Here is a 17,800-nt window from a genome sequence, read left to right on the forward strand (position 1 = left end):
AATAAACAAAATACTTTCCAAAAAAGTTTACGCAAAAGCGATTCGTGACGTTTTTCCTATTGATAAGTTAGATATATATTGGTCAAACTGGCATAACATTTAGGAATCGATTCCAAGAACATCATATGAGCTATGTAAATAAGAAATCAAGTTCAAATCATCTTTCAGAAGAGAATCATATCGAAATTTCGCACTTAGAAAATGAATGTTTGAAACGGAATCGTTTAGAAGCAATGGAAATTAATGAACTTGAAAATTGAAACATTCTAATGAATGACTAACTGGACTTGAATAGATCACCATTATTGAACTTCTTTTCTTGAAAAAACCGAGAAAGAATTATTATTGATGTAGGAGTGAGGTAATATGCTTCAGGTAATCATAATTGAAGAGATTCCTCAGGTATAAAAGATATGTAGAGGTTTAGGTAATTTGATGGAGGTAGTCGCAATTGTTACCCGTGGCATATAAATAATAGCGTAAGAAGCAACTTGTAGTATTCAAATCACTGTTGAAGAAGCTACAGTGTTAGCAAAACATGTCGTTATATATTTTTCAAATAAAGTTTGTGGATATCAAATCGTGAGGTGTTGTTTATGGAATTTCATATAAACATTGAAACAAGAAGGAAAAATATTTTTGAAACGCATACTTTTTAATAAACACTGAATTATACTCGTATTCCAAAACATTCGTAGAAAACTACGATTTGAGAATTGAATAGATATTGCTGATAGCGGATAAAAATTCACATTACTGTTAGATTTTCGCAATAAAAAGTTTCACAGAAACCGCAACACGTGTTATACAAGCAGAAATGTTTAAAATGTCTGGAGAAACACCTGGGCTTTTGTAAAACTTTCTATAGAGAAAATCTTGCAGTAACTATTTAAGTAGGTATTCACACATTAGATTATAAACATTTTTTTGCTATTCATCAACAATATACCATTGAAGTCTAAAGGAGTTACTAGGTCTAGTAAAAAAATCAATTCTTAGTTGATATTCCAAAAGTTCCATCATTGTATAATCTCATCAAATCACTCATTTGTTCGATTACTATTGAAGATTCAATTCGTAATCAAACACTTAACAAACTATTAACTTTCGCAAGCATCAAGCATTTTTTTACTAGATCGAATCCTTAAAGTTCGAATAAGAATATGAATATGTCGAAATGAAATTCATAATATTCACTTCAAGAAATCATATTTTGGACAATACTATTTTAGCCAAAAACATATCAGTGAAAACATCTCAAAAAAATACATCTGGAAATTGAAACATCTCGCACAATATGTTCATATTGTGTTCTCGACGGCAGTCGAGAAGTTAAATATGAAAAACGCCAAAATAAGCGAAATCTCTGTGTGAGATTTTTTTAAGCCAAAACACAAGCACTACAGGAAAATCTTAAAGGCGCTCTAAGAGCGCCTTTAGAAAAAAAAAATCAGTAAGTTTATTCCACGTAAAAACAGCTCTACAAATGAAGGAGTTTTTGAACAGTGAAGTTTGAGGTGTACTAAGTTGAACCTCAAAACGATGAGCAGGCATAGTCCGTCGCGTATATCTGGTTGAATAAAATGTGCCAAGTCACTTGAACACTTTCCGTGAAAGTATTTGTAGAAGAGAGACAAATCCCGAATTGTTCTAAGATGTTCCAGACTATCAAGGTTGCAACTGATGTTCATTCCTACAATCAGGCGTATGGCTCTTTTCTGCATGGATCCAGCAGCTTCAGGGTATACTTAGGGGCGGAGCTCCATACATAAGAACAATACTCCAAAGAAGGTCCGATCTGAGCTTTATGAAGCATCAGAAGTTGCTGAGATAGGTACAGTTTGTACAGTGTGTACAGTGTTCCAATCTTTTGAGGAGCAGCCTTTGTAATTCCAGCGACAATATTGTGCCAAGACATATTAGTGTCCATTTCAACCCCCAACAAACATATCGAAGCAGAAAGCTGAATTGTATGTCCTGACATTTATATCCGGTTCGGACACGTTTATCTTCTTGGAGAAAACCGATGCCTGGGTTTTTGTGACATTGAATTGAACCTGATTAGTTTCATCCCAATTCTAAATCACTTCTGAATCCTCATTAAGATATGCAACCTCCTGCTGTCGGTGAAGATGGGCATCCGCAGCCGGATTGACGAGAGAAGTTTGCTGTCGTCAGCAAAGCAATATCGAAAAACTAACTGTTTCCTCTTCTCATACCACACTGGACAGTGGATTATATACGACATACATTTGTGTGCGTTTTCCCACAGCAGCAGGACATCGTTGAAATCAATCAAGTGAACAAATCTAACCAACATATCAGTATGTTCGGGACTCGTTAGACTTCATCTTTGCTCCACGAAGTCTTCGTCTGAGATAGGATCTATTTCATCATCATCAGTTCCATTTTGATTTCTGTTAGAGCTTCTGGGGCATGTTCTTGCTTCTTTAACCCCCTAGTCTATTGTTTTCAGCTGTTTGGTAAACTCCTTCATGATGATTCATCACCGTCAGTTATTTTTAAAAAAATATAGAAGTTGACTATCAGGGTCATAGTCGCTCATCGCCACATTCGCAACACTGATGTCATCTTCCCTGTATTTTAGATTTTTTTTGCAAAATTTCAGCCTTTGAACTTGGTGTCTGTGGATTTATGTCTATCCTTTCCTTTCTGGAGAGTTGTTCCGAGATATTATTTGCTGTAAATGAAATCAGTTTGTGTAGGTACCACCATTGTTAGTGTGGACTCTTTACCATACAATAAGATATCGCGCACGCATAGAAAATTCAACTAAACCCAATAATCCTTGTCCATTTCACCATAATTGTTGCTAATCACGTCAAACTTCGTTATTGAAGGCTTACTGCTTTCATCTCATCTGTGGTCCACAGGTGTAGACCTTTAGAATCTAATCTCACATTTGTGGCTTGTATCGGTTATAAAATTACTTCTTTTCTCAGCGTTTAAGGTCCTGAATTACTTCTTTCGATACCAGAATCCATTTTTGTACTCATGAATCTCAATATGCATTATAGTCTCTAATGTTCATTTGAAGTTGGTCTACTTTGTCTCCTTTCTGTATCGACCCATTTCTTCACTCAGGTTTTGTCCATCTATTCTTCCTCATGTGTTAGCGATCTATTCCTTCTTTCAAGGATAGCAACCTGTAGTTGTTTTTTGTAGGCTGCTGTACTTTGTTCTTGGAACAAATCAGAGAAAGTTTGTAAGAACTTACAGACTCCCTTCTCCAGCGTTGATGTTTCGCATCGGAAGGTCAACCAGCACTTGAAGCAGTAGATAGAGCAGCTATCAGTGTCCTTTCGTTTCATATCGTTAACATCGAAACAAATCTCCATCAGTCCTATAGAAATGAAAATTCAGACAAAAATAAATGTTCATATCAAAATAGAACGATGCATATATCATGGAGAGGCTCTGCGGCTCATAGACAGTATGCTATACCATCTGGATGTCGGAGGAATGCTACACATCAAGGGGTGGAACCAGAAAATTCACAAGAGTTAAACTCATTGATTAACCCTCCATGGCAAGTGTTAGCACAAACTCCTACAGATATGGTCATGGAAACTGTCGGAGAAAAAAAGTTGCCACTATATATATGCACGCCTTTCCAATCTCACTGTACTTCTTCAGAGAAGTGAAAAGGACTTTACTCGACGTAAAATCCTGAAATCCCAAATTGTACGTTCCACGAATATACTTTCTTCAATAACAGGGAGGCTGTGTGCTTTTTAACTTGGATCTCATTTTCCTCTTGGTCCATGATCATGATAGAGCTGGAATTGCAGCAAATTTTCCAAGAGATCTGCATGATCAACTGATAAACTTGGTTTAATTTCATCTTGACTAACCAGGATATTTGGTACCGCAGTCTACCGAAATCACTAGATGGATATAGAGGATCCTGACATCAAGTGTAGGGCCTGCCTCGAGAAGCCTAAGAACCTTATTTTGATATCGACCTCTAGAGCATACACATAGACATAACGCTGCTCTATCAGTGCTTAATCAACAACTTCGATACTGCTACGGTATTAACGAGACACTGAAATGTTTGTACTCCGTTGTGGAGCATGAGAAGTGATGTTTTTTCAACTATTCATTTCGTTATGGTGTTTTCAGCTCCAAATGAGACGAATATTTTTCGAAAAAAGGATGAAATATCAACATTTTCGCTTCACAGACCTCCCCTTTGGGGCTTACGCATCGACTGAATTGATTCACATATCAGTTCAATGCAAGTTCTCTTTTGTTTGCTGATGTATATACCTGAGTTGGTTCTGATGAACTTGATCATATCTGATTTCCAGAACTTCTGCAACTCTTCGATACCACCAAGCCAAAAATACATATTGTATGTCAATTCGACAATATAGTATATAAAGAGAGTGTAAACTTTCACGGCCGGAGGTAACTGTGTCGAAGCTATTTTTATGATTGATGTTTCGTCTACTACTGCGGTAGATATTATCAAAAGCGATGAGGCAATGGTGGAAGTGCACGAGTTGTTCTCAATGCGGCAATTAAACTGGTGGAATTTGTCTCCGGTTTAATACCTTCATTGGTGGGCGTAGCTTGTTTGTATACAATTAAGAACAGGTAGCCAGATTTCACAAATGTTCATTAACTCTTCCTTTCTATTAAAAATGTAATTTGAAATACACTATTTCATTCTCAAGAACTGATTGGTACGTACTATTTGTATATCACCCGTATTCGACAATTACGAATACATTGTCACACAGCGACATTCCTTTCTTAAAATAGTTCCCAGTTGTTCCACTACATAGAAGCAAACACCTCTATTAATCTAAGTGATGATACATTGCTTTTAGTTTTTATTTTTGGTTAATTATACTGGACATGTTAGACTGTCAAAACATAAACGTGTATATAAATGAAAAAAAAGTAGATCAAACGGTTATGGAAGGCGAGCAATTGATCAAATTATTGACTGATAACATTTTCTTTAAATACAACTTTGGAAAATTCCGGCAGTGGTTTTAATTCTCAACTTTCAAAAAATCAATCTCTTTCACTTTCAAAGTGAAAGGGTATATTTCTAGAATAGATTAATTTTTGGGAAAGAAGCAAACACTTTCAAAAATTAACTCTATACAAAGATGTGTAGATCATGCAAAGACGTAGCTTTCAGATACATACCGGAATAAAAGCCTTCTTGAAACAGTTATTTTCACATAAACACTGAATTACACTAAAGAAAAATACTTTTGAAACACTTCACTGAATTTCTTCGAAAGCTTCTGATAATTCCTCTTCCATATTCTCTGTTTCACTATCACTGTCATCATTTTAATCAATAGTGAATTCATTTCTTTCAGCAATATGGAAGTGTCCAATCTCCATATAGTCGTTGTCAACTGAAATCACTCATTTAATTCTTTTCTGCCAGTCTTCTTCGATTTTATTAGTTCCTTCTTCTTCAATTGGTTCTATTACCTTCTTATCAAATTTTGGAAACATTTTTTTAGTCCTGATGCTCTGTTTCTATTTTCCCCAAATCAACTCAACGGAATTGAAAACACAAAAATAGGGGTGAAAGTCTCAGTATGGTGTGTCCATACTTTTCAGCAATACCCTCAAGGGCATACACTTTTTCAAATGTTTTCGTCTGTAAAACTCCAAGTAGTTGTTTTTTGTAAAGTAATCCTCAGAATACAAATTGTTATTAATTAAAAAACTTGTATTTCCTCGAACTGTTATTCGGTACTTTGATTAGCCTTCGCGAATGGTAGAAAGCGTTGTTGAGAACTTATTACACCATTCGAATCCGAATTATTGATCAATGTGTTTCAAACCATTCCTTCAAAAATATTAGCTTCCATATTCTTATCATAGTCAACATTGCAGTCCTCAAGTTTTTTCCACATAATTTGAAAGAATTCGGAACCCATCCTTAACTTCCTCCGCAATGCACAATGATTTGTCGCGAATCTTTGTCTGCAGGCATGTTAGGCGTACACGTTCTCGAACCATCAGTCCATCCTTGCGTAACTGTGTCGTGAGTGTTATACCAAGATTCATCTAAACAGAAAATTTGCCGATGTTCTTGTCTATATTTAGTTATTTGTTCTGAGTATTTGTTACGCAATTCCACTATTCTTCTGCGTTCCGTAACTTCTAGACGTTCGTTTATTATTTTGAATCTAAATCCTAGTTTCTTCAACACCTCAGTCTACCGCAGTCGCGTGATGGGTATAGAGGTTTCTGACACAAGGTGCAGGGCCTGCCGCGAGGCGCCCGAGACCCTAAAGCACTTGCTATCAGCATGTCCAGCATATGTGGTCTCGGCCTATATCCATCGACATAACGCGGCCTAAGAGTGCTATATTACCATCTACGGCACTCTTACGGTATTGATGAAACACCGGTGTTGCCCTACGCTCCGGGGGATATTGAATCCGTTGTGGGGAACGAAAAGTGCCGAATTTATTGGAACTATTCCATGCTCAGACCCTCAGGCTCATATAAGCTAATAAGCCTGATGTAGTCCTTTTTGACCACCAGAGCAAAACGGTATTTGTCGTGGAGTTTTCAGCTCCTGGCGAGACAAATATCGTCAGAAAAGAGGAGGAAAAACGGATAAAATATCGAGATTTTCTCTTCGAACTCCGCAGACTCTAGCCAGATCACTCTGTCAAGATGGTTGTTCTGATTATTGGAGTCCTTGGTGGAATGATCTCTTCTCTACTCTCGAATCTTAAAGTCATACCGGCTTGCCGCACTAAGGCAAAAATCTTAGCCGCACAGATGCAGGTGGCTATCATTCTTGGCTCACTGCGCTTGCTCAGGGCACATGATTCTCGGACCCAATGATTATTACCCCACGGTGTGGGGAGTGGTCATTGGTTGAAAATGCTGGCGCGCCCTCACGAATGTATCGGGGCTTCGGGAGATAGGGCCTGACCAGCGCACACTACGGTGAAAAAAAAAGTATATATGCTTTACATTGTTTTGCAACATAAAAACATGAAATGCAACAACGTCAGACAGATTGTACGAACATTTGAAAGAAAAACCATCAGTATGCAGCTGGAATAAAAACATCCTTTTATATAACGAAGTTAACAGAACCTATATCCAATTCTGAAGAGTTTTGTCACAGCAGCTCCGCAGAGCCGGAAGTTATCACACTCATTATTACTATTAGTACTTGTCAAACAGATAGCAAAAATTTTAAGTAATTATAATTGCACTAATATCGAATTTCATTACTCAAATCGTGATCAGTTCCTGACCTGAACACGACATGGATAACCATCCCCGCATTCCTCAATTTCTATTCGTCACCATAACATGACTTCAAATTCAATTTTATTACTCTCCAGCCAATCATAAAACTCGGTTAGTGAAAATTATCCAAAACGAACCGCCAAGTCTACAGTCCACGTGGATTAGTTCGTAGCCGGTTCATTTCTATGTATTGGTTTTTTTGTCCTTTGAGAGTGCCGATAACTTCAAGTGTGCACAATATTGTTTACTTCGACTATAATTGAGTTTGTTTCTTATGGATATCGAGATAATCCAGGTAGTTCCACATTTGATTGATGCCTTCTGTTCTTAGGACAGAATGGCAGTACGCTTTCTTTTCATTTTGACATTCAAGTGTGGTATAATTTCTCAACATTTTATAGTAATCATGACGTGATGCCAATTTTGTTCTTTTCCACCGTCTGTGTGCAGATTTCTGATTGACACTCCGCTGAATACAGCTACCAGTATCCAAGTGTTTTGTTCAAGAAGGGTAATAGAATTATCGAACTTGGAAATTTGAAATCAAGAGCATTCATTTTCCTAGCTGATTAATGATCATTGCTAACAATATTATTTTATGTTATGAAATGGCAGTTAAAAGTACATTAAAATCTAAATAGATATATAATTATTTCTTGAAATTCAACATCGTTAGGTACTCGTACATTTGGCACAAACTTCAAAACAATTTGAAAGTGTATTGATGATTTCAATTTTTTAAATTACATAAATGTGTAAATGTCTATTTTCGATACTATGATACAAACATATATTTTATATTTTCAATAATTGGTCGAAATTTGAGGGACATCCTCAAATTGAAAAAAGGATTGAGACTCCGGAAGCAACATAAAAATGCTCTTGTTATTCCAGAAGCGCAAAAAATAATGTTATTTTCTTTGCTTTCACTCGTAATTGGAGGCGAGTGTCTGAAAATGTTTTGAAATAATATTTTCGATGACATATGCTCTTCTACATATCGTAGATGATGTATTTAGGGCTAAAGATCGAGGTTTATGTACGGCACTGGTATTGCTCGACTTTAGTAGGGCTTTTGATACCATAAACCACGACTTATTACTAGTTATTCTCCATCACTTAGGGCTTTCAGATGGAGCGATATCACTATTGCGTGAATATCTCAGTGAAAGGCAACAGAAAGTCAACATCAATAGCAACTTCTCTCAATACCTCACTTTGAAATCTGGAGTTCCCCAGGGATCCACACTGGGCCCTTTACTGTTTAAAATGTACACTGCGAGCATTCTGAAATATCTTGAATTTTGTTCTGCACATTTGTATGCGGACGATACCCAGCTTTATTATGATTTTCCATCGTCTAATGTAATTGATGCTTGTATGAAAATAAATACTGATCTGAAATCATTCGTAAAAGCCGCTACTGACCATTGTTTATTCATAAATCCGAGTAAATCAAGTGTATGAACATCTTGATTGATGGTGAAAAACTCGAAATAGTGAATGAAGGAAAAAGCCTTGGTGTCTTGTTAGATTCAAATTTAAGACTTGAAAAACACATAAACAAAATGATCCAACGAGCATATTCTTTTATAAAAATAATATATGGAAACAGATATTTTCTTCCCACCTTAATAAAAATTACTTTATGTGATTCTTTCTTTATTCAATTATGCAAATATTTTATATCACCCGAATCTAATCACAAATTATATTAATTTAATCTCCAGCGATTCAAATCCGTTTATCGCTACTTTCTCACAGTCACCGCTCTGAGAGCGCCTTAAGGATTTTTTGGCGGTGCTTGTGTTTTCTTGTCTTCAAAAAAGTGTAAGATAAAAATCACCCCATAATTACCACCCCAGTAGAAAATGATATACAATTCACTTCATTTATGTACTTGTAACATACTTTAGAAGTTTGACTGGTTTGAAGAGCTCAGTTTCGGGGGATGCGAGACCAATTCGAAGCTTAATTCACGCAATTTTGCCATCATTTTCATTGATTTATGACACGGTGCATTGTCTTGGTGTCTTGTGGTTTTGTAATGCCTTTTTCTTTGAATGGGTCAGTTTTTTCGTGATTTCATCCTCGAAATGCTCCAAAAACGCTATGTAGGTTAGATTAGGTCCAAAGTGAGTTTCTCTATTCGACCCTCCACCGCAACCCGGAAGGGTTTATTGTGGCTCACACCTATTCATACTCAACCAAATGAACCCAGCTTCTTAACGAAGCTGAATAATTTGTATAATGATTGGTCTTTCAGTTCAGATGGTAAGAGTACGGCTCTGCCGGACTCTGAAAACCTGATTCGGTCCCCAGCAGGACAGGCACAAAGTATCTGCTCTGGTGTTTCATCATTTTCCAAACTGTCTTCCGACAGTCCAAGTCTCTGCATATGATGATTCAAATGACATTGACCTGTAAGAAGGCCTGTTAGACATCGTAGTTTATCCCTACTGTACTCCAACAACTGTTTCGTATCAAGCTTTGAAGGGTGAATAAACGCCTTGGAGTGAGCCAATCCTGAAAGATTCTGCCGGAAGTCCATAAATCTTCTTGCCATCCAGGTGTTTGGCAAAGCTCAAAGCGATGCCAATGACAGGTTCTGGTCCGATGAAGCTGCTTGCAGCACCCTCTTTTAGAAGGGAGTCAGCAGCCTCATTGCCCAGAGAGCAGGCCAGACCAGAGACAATCTGTTGAGTCTTCCTATCGAGGAGAGTCGTTTTTGGCAATTTGTTACCAATTTTGATTTCCAATTTAGAGCTTCCAACAGCGCTTGACTGTCCGAGAATATTTTTATTGATTTATGTATGAGGTTGGATTCTTCCAATTCATTAGCGTAAATTTTGCGCCCTCAGGCACCAACTGTGAACAACGTCTATCTTGCTTTGGAGGATATTACAAGCTACCCTTCCCGACGTGGACCTTGCGAAGATAACAAGGTCATCTGCATAAGCTTGCAGATCTACTTTTCTTCTGTCGAGGATTAAGCCATGCTTCATCCATTGTCACATATCGATGTATACATTCGGGTTTTTTATGGTGGAGCAGCTTCAAACACTGCTCCGGTCCATCAATTCGTTGTTGTTTTTGGTCGATTGTGAGCTCGCGCGGCACCCATTTTAAAGAGAGCTTTTACATACCCAAATATTCATACACGATATGTCAAACAAATTCACTTGATATCTTTAGAGCCTCAGCTATTTTGATCAATTTTACTTTGCGGTCGTCTAAAATTATTATGTGGACCTTTTTAATGTATACGTCGGTAACAGCCTCGATGTGGCGTCCACTGCGTGCATTGTCCTTGGTGCTTATTTTACCTCGTTTATTTAAACTTAACAAATCACTTTTCAGTGGTTGATTTTCTTGGTGCAAAGGCCAAATAGTGTTTATCAACCAAGCCTTGGCTTCAACAGCATTTTTTTGGCCAAAAAGCAATGCTTCTTCAACACACGAAATTTATTCCTACCTATTTTCTTGAAAATAACAAAAGTTGCTTTACTCAAAATGTTCTATCACACAAACTAATAGTCTGACAGCTGTGACGTGCTGTACACGTGGCTTTTGAAGGTTAGGGCTAGTCAAAAATCATATAGATTTGATACTAGTAGCGACATATGTGTGTTAGCCTACGAACTTTTAAGTCCAGCTAATATTTACATTATTGGAATCCAATTTTCGAGTCAACAAAATTTTCATATGAATTCAAATTCAAACTACTATCCAGTCTATGTTTGCGATTGGTTGGAAGCCAATATTATTTTTTAACACGCTCTTATTAGCTTCACATGTATATGTATGTATGTTTGTTTGTTTGTTTGTAACTCTCAAGCTCGTGATCTGTATTTGACAGAATTATTGACATTATTGCTTGATCTATTCGCGGGCAGATGGCGCTGTACGTAACCTCCTTGATATATCGGCATTATTGCTTGATCTATTCGCGAACAGATGGCGCTGTACGTCACCTACTTGATATAATTTGAACTCACTTTATATGTATTTCTTCATTTGGAAAAAGTATTTTTTTATCAATAATATTTTAATACAACGATAAAAATAAAAACACGCGCGCCTGCTGCCTTATTTGTAACCCCTCCTTTGCGCACCTGCTGCATTGGGCTTGGTAGATGACTTTCAGGCTCCCTCTCTGGAATCGGAGAATATCAATGGTCATTTTACAAAACAATATACGGATGATTGATCCCAACGTTTATATAAAATAAATATAGTTTAAGAAGACTAAAAAACACGTTTTTATAGCATACGAAACTGAGAAATGAATAATAAGTGTAGTTTTAAAAACACGTTTTTGAAGAACATCGAACTAAAAAGTTGAAAATATTTTTTTTAATAAGCTTAAAACAATAACGAAAGAAAAATACTTGTATTATTGCTTGTATTATGCCATATTTTTTGTATATCAAGCGCCCGTCGTTTTTTTCACAATAATACTAGTATTTTTCGTTCGTTATTGTTTTAAGCTTAATAAAAAAATGTTTTTCAACTTTTCAGTTCGATGTTCTTAAAAAGCGTTTTTTTTTAGTTTTTTCAAATATATTTATCAATGAAGTATATTGTACAAAACTCAATCAGAATCATAATTATTCATCCATCAAAAAATACTTGTAAAGTCACCATAAATTCTTTAACTTTCTACGTCTTGTGGTTTCTTCGAATGAGTGACTAGAGAGTAATATATTCATTCATCTATTTGTTACAGGCCGAAATTCCTCTCCTACAAATATCTGTACATGTACAGAAAGAACTACTACGATGACGTAATGGATTATCTGGAGAAGAGGAGCAGAGGTATCAAGAGAGAATTACCTCATGCGGAAACTTGGGCGGAAAGGATGTTGAGAACATATAGCAACAAAGTAAACCAGTACAGAATGTTCACGAAGAGGATTCAGCAGGATTTGGAGATGGTTGAGAAGACGAAGATGAGCGGGAATTTCTTTTATTACCATGTCAAAAATACATTCGATAAACAGTTTTCTCCTCTTTTGTATTAGGTATTTGTTAAGTAGTGGAACTGATTTCATTGAATAAACTTTGTTTTAATCAATATTGGTTCATTTCAATTGAAATAATTCAGGAGAAATTCGTTTTTCACTCCTCTCAAAAATAGTTCACAGTTTGTGCCTGGGGGAGCAGATGTCTGTCAACCCCAGTAAAACTGTAATAATCCCCTTTACCAGGAGGAGAAAATTGGATGATCTAACGCTACTTTTCCTCATTGGTGAGGTAATTCCATTTGGAACAGAGATCAAAAATCTTGGCATTGTCCTTGATGAAAAACCACCTGAACGCTCACTTGGAAATAGTTTTACACAAAGCCACTCTGTCCCTAGGGGCATGTCGATGGATTTGGGATACAACTTGGGGTTCAGGTCCCAAACAAATCGATTGGATTTATGTGATGATTGCCAGACCAATGATCACTTATGGTGCAATTTTCTGGTGGCCGAAGGCTTTACAGAAAACGGCCCAGGTGAAGCTCTCTGGCTTACAGATACAGCTTGTCTGGCCATCAGCGGTGCCATCAGTACCACACCGTCAGCGGCCATGTAGATTCTTCTAAATCTACCTCCTCTCCACATTTTTCTGGAGAGAGAGGCTAGATGGACAGCATATAGACTTGTGCCTATTGCCAATTGCACAAATCAATTTAATGCAGAGTGCAACAAACTGTTGGTTGACACTGGAAGTCACGGCATTCTGGAAATGACATCTGAATAATGTATGCCTCCAACTGACAACTATGAACTGCCTTATGAAGTATTGTTCCCAAGTAGAGAGGGGTGGATCCGCCAAGAAAAAGAAATATTAAGAGCAGATAGTTATTGGTTCAGAGATGGATCAAAAACACCTCCCGGTTCTGGTGCAGGTGTTTTCAGTCGCAGACCCAGGACAGAGATATCAACCTGCCTAGGAACCTATGCAACTGTATTTCAAGCGGAAATTCACGCTATTGAATTGTGTGCGGAGAGATTGGAGAATCCAACCTCATACAAAAGTCAATAAAAATATTCTTGGACAGTCATGCGGCATTGGAAGCTCTTGGCTCCTACTAAGCAACGTCTAAATTGGTATCAAATTGCCAAAAACGACTCTCCTCGATAGGAAGACTTAACATTCTGGATTCCTGGCCATACTGGCCTGGAAGGCAATGAGACTGCCGACTCCATTGCAAAGAAGGATGCTGTAAGCTGCTCCATCGAAGCAGAACCTGCCATTGCCAAACAAAGATTGAACACTTGGATGGCAAGAAGATTTATGGATTTCTGACGGAATCTACCAGCATTGGCTCACTCCAAAGCTGAATTTATTTGGTCGAGTGTGAATAGGTGTGAACCACATAAACCCTTGCGGTTTACGGTGAAGGATCGAATATGCACATTGGACCTAACCCAACCTCATACATATGGTAGAGCTGACCGATACTTAATGAAAATCCTTTATAACGTATTGAAAAACACTTTAATATGAGATTTCCGATTGACAGTTTACAAAACTTCGGCTCTTGTTTCGCTACACAGCGGAAATCTCACATTGAAGTGTGTTTTTGAATACGTTCTCAATTCCCTAATTTTATACAAAATTGTAGAAAAAAGAAGAAAGCACTTGAGTATAAAATGAACTCTTCAAAGATGTGAAGAACATTCACAGAAAGTTCTCGAGATACAAACTGGAAATAATCCCGATCGAAACAACTACTTTCAAGCATATGAACACTGAATTACACGAAAATCACTTTTCTTTTACCTATTCAGTTCATAATGGGTATTTCATCAGGCACCTCCTATCTTTAAATTTAAATAAAACGAAATGTGTGTGTAAGATATCATTGAATTTTTTAGTTCGTTTGAAGACTTACGTTCTAGAATGCTCGCCTTTGACAGTGATGGCCTGACCAATGTCGTTCTCAAAGAAATATAGACCAATGACACCGCCAGCTCAAAATCCATACCATAGAATACCAGGATGTATTGCACGCTTTCGGATCTCATATTAATTGGTAGCGTTCCAAATTCGACAATTTGGAACGCTACCAAATTTTATCCACATACCCTTTCATCCATAAATGGGCCTCATCGCTAAAGATGCTTTGCTGATGAAAATTAGGGTCAGTTGTCAACTGCTCCAGAGCACATTCAGCGAGCACACGTCGTTGTCTATGATCGTTTACCTTCAGTTCCTGGGTGAGTTTAGGTCTCATCAGTGGTGCCAGTCTGAACCACAAATGCATTGCTGGACTTCTCTACTGTACTTAAAGGACAAGTCTGAGTAATTGAGGGCGTTGATATCTTTCGTTACGAAGACGTCATCTTTGGGGTCTAGTTCAAAACTAGTTGCGTTGCAGTGAACGACGCAGTGAAAACAATCTCATTGGCGATACATGTCAAAGCTTTGCTTTGCGTAGGTCTGAGAGAAAAAAGGCAACCCTGAGCATATATTTCGTTGTTATGCCACATAATTTATCTATATTTTTTTTAGTCCATGTTTAGCTAACATAAACTGGGTGGTTTGTCCCTTCAAGAGCAGGCCACGTATAATTGTCCGGGTGAAAAACATAGTGCGTATCTGAGACCTAAAAATCACCTATATACCAAATTTTAGCTTCCTAGGACTCACCAGTACGGAGAAACAGAAATGAATGAGTTTTAAGTGAGTGATTTATAAGTATAAATTACTTTGTTCGTTCAGAATAAAGTATGTTCCTTTGATATGGAGTCCTATTTACAATCAACAAATTCTTCCTATAGAAAAAGTCCAGAAAAAGTTCTTGAAACTTCTATCATATCCACCAAGAGGTTTAGTTTACATTGAGATTTTGCTCATGTTTGATATTGTCTTTGATAAAACGCCGAAAACAAACTTATGTAATATTTCTCATGAACTTTTGAATGACCCAATTGACTGCTCCATATTATTGTCTCTCATAAATACTTTCGTTCTTCGACTAACAACTAGCTCCGTTAAATTTTACATACACCAATTTTAATGAAATATTAAAACAACGATAAAAATAAAATAAATACAACAATAAAAATTAATTGGCGCTCCGGGGCGACTTCATTGATTCCAGTGGCGCATTTGCTTTTTCAGCTGCAGGAAAACCCGGAAAAACCTGCAGCACCACATCATCTGAAGATTTTGATCTAACAATGTCCTCTCTCTCATAAAACAAAATGTAGGGTGTCTCCAGAGGCTCCAATAAATTCAATGCATCGCCATGAAATATTCGACTATTGTAATATTTTTACTGATAATGTCATAGTTAGGTTAGGTCAAAAGTGAGTGGGTCTATTCAACCCTCCACCGCAACCCGCAAGGGTTTATTGTGGATAACACCTATTCACAGTCGACCAAATAAACCCTGCTTCTTAATGAAGCCAATTAGTTTGTATGGTGAGGGTTCTTTCAGGTCAGATGGTAAGAGTATAGCTCAGTGGGGCAGGCACAAAGTATATGCTCTGTTTCATCGTTGATGAGGTAGTCGAATACTCAAGGTGCAAGATTTCCGCCTTGATACACGCGACAACCTTCCCATATGAGGGTTTTTGTACGTCAGCTACACCTGACGATGCCTTACATTCAACCATGCAGGGCTTTTTCGCATCTGATTTTGGTATTTTGGTGAATGATCACTTGAGCGCAAACGTTTGCTAACCTGGGGGTTTGTTTCTCCACCTGGGACAGATTCTATGTACGCCGCTCAAGAATTTGGTGCAAGGCGGTTTCATAAGGTACCCCACTCTTGAGGAGACGACTCAGTTGTTTCCTGGCTGCACCATCAAACCTTATTTTTCAGGTTCAGTTATTGGTTCAGTTATAGGTTCAGCCAACACGCCAAAAAATATCATATGTAAATATCATTGTAACTTTTTCTCTTTTCTTTCCAAATGAATACTTTTATTGATCATTGTAGGTACCTACTTTCAACAATTTGTTCTGTGAATGTTTTCACTGTTGGGAAATGAAACTTATATTATTATAATTATAGTGAAAATTTTTTGCCAAAAAAATTATCCTATCAAATTTGTCTATTTCTAGTCATGTGTGTCGAAATAACCAATGAAACCATCATTACACTGATAACTACCCATGGATAGTTTTCACGGGTAGTTATCACTTATGTCATGACATTGCTAAGCAACCAACACAATAAAGTTGTTTGACATTTCAGTAATTCAATTTATTTCGAAAATGTCACTTCCTCGCTTTGGTGTTCAAAAAACTGTGTGTTCAATAAATAATTTTGTTCGAATTGCAAAAAATTTTCTCACCGAATATCCCTCGAACATTGATAAATAACTCATAATTTTATCACAACTTCCTCAAGCACGTTATTTTAGGTAACATCCCTCCGCCTTCGGCGTCGGGATGTTACCAAATAACGTGCTTTCGAAAACTGTGATAAAATTATTTCGTTAGTTATCAATGTCCTTGGGATATTATAGCTGATAACAATAATAAAAATTATATCATCTTTCTTGCTTTCAGACCCAAATTCCTTCCTTACAAATGCCTCTACGATTATCGGAGAAACTACTATGATGATGTAATGGAGGTTCTTGGTAGTCGCAAGCGAGGCATCAAAAGAAATATTCCACCGGCTCAGACGTGGGCAGAGAGGATGTGTCGATTACGAAGCGACCCATTGTGGAAATTGGACAAGTTTGACAGACATCTCGAAGACATCAAACTGATTACAACAACTGAAATAAGTGGAAATTTCCATAGTTACTACACCAAAGAGCAATTCAACAGACGATATTCTAAATTATTGTTCTGATTATTTGATGTAAACAATGGAAAATTAGTAAAAATGTAAAGAGATAAACTTTTTTTTTCGTAATGAAGTCAACCGGAAGAATGCAACTGAAATTGTCCTACCTAATTTTGCCGTTTTACTTAGATTTCCTATTCATGTAGATAGATGAGAGGTCTTCAAGCCCTAGGAAAGTCATTTAGAGAGAGATGGGCCTGTTTAAATCCATTCAACAACATTGATAAGTACAAAAGAGTATTTATTTCATTTGGTGACAAAGCGATGGATCTGATCTGTATTATTTTCTGGTTATATTTGTAGACATTTGTTTCAATAACATCAAGGTGTGTATATTACATATACCTAACTGTATGGAGCATTGAAAGAAAGGACCTAGGTAACATTCACATTCACATTCATGACGAATATCATCTGTCATGGAGACCAAAACTTCTGGACAAAAAATATATGTCTTTTTGGCCGAGGAGTTCTACAGCATCAGCAAATAGCAACCAGTTTCCGTATCTGTGGTGAAAAACCTAGTCACCAATCACATGGCCAAAGTAGATCAGGGTTTTGAAAACAACATCCTTTCGACTTTTTTGATGTTGCTGAAGAAGACCCAGGGTCTTCTTGGTCGACAAATTCTACATTATCAGAACATAGCGTTATGCTAATTGATTATACAACTGAAGATGATGGCACCAAATGCGTACTAGGAGCCTAAATACAAAT

At 37.1% G+C, this 17,800-nt stretch overlaps 1 protein-coding gene across 3 annotated transcripts in view; it reads left to right on the plus strand.

Moving 5' to 3' along the window:
- The window catches only part of fln (flightin), a 37,387-nt gene extending 20,250 nt beyond the window's left edge, over positions 1-17,137 (plus strand). For 2 of the 3 annotated variants that reach the window (XM_074174049.1, XM_074174043.1), the window contains exon 3: positions 12,008-12,355. In XM_074174049.1, the coding sequence (XP_074030150.1) occupies positions 12,008-12,302 (295 nt within the window). In that variant the 3' untranslated portion in view covers positions 12,303-12,355. Of the gene's footprint in view, positions 1-12,007; positions 12,356-16,797 lie in introns of those variants that run through there. The other variant, XM_074174057.1, reaches the window with a different exon arrangement.
- Positions 17,138-17,800: the final 663 nt, after the last annotated feature.

Source organism: Leptinotarsa decemlineata, unplaced genomic scaffold (genome assembly GCF_025532065.1).
Source record: "Leptinotarsa decemlineata unplaced genomic scaffold, Ldec_3_MD MMD2_P_RNA_scaffold_12, whole genome shotgun sequence".
Classification (NCBI taxonomy): domain Eukaryota; kingdom Metazoa; phylum Arthropoda; class Insecta; order Coleoptera; family Chrysomelidae; genus Leptinotarsa; species Leptinotarsa decemlineata.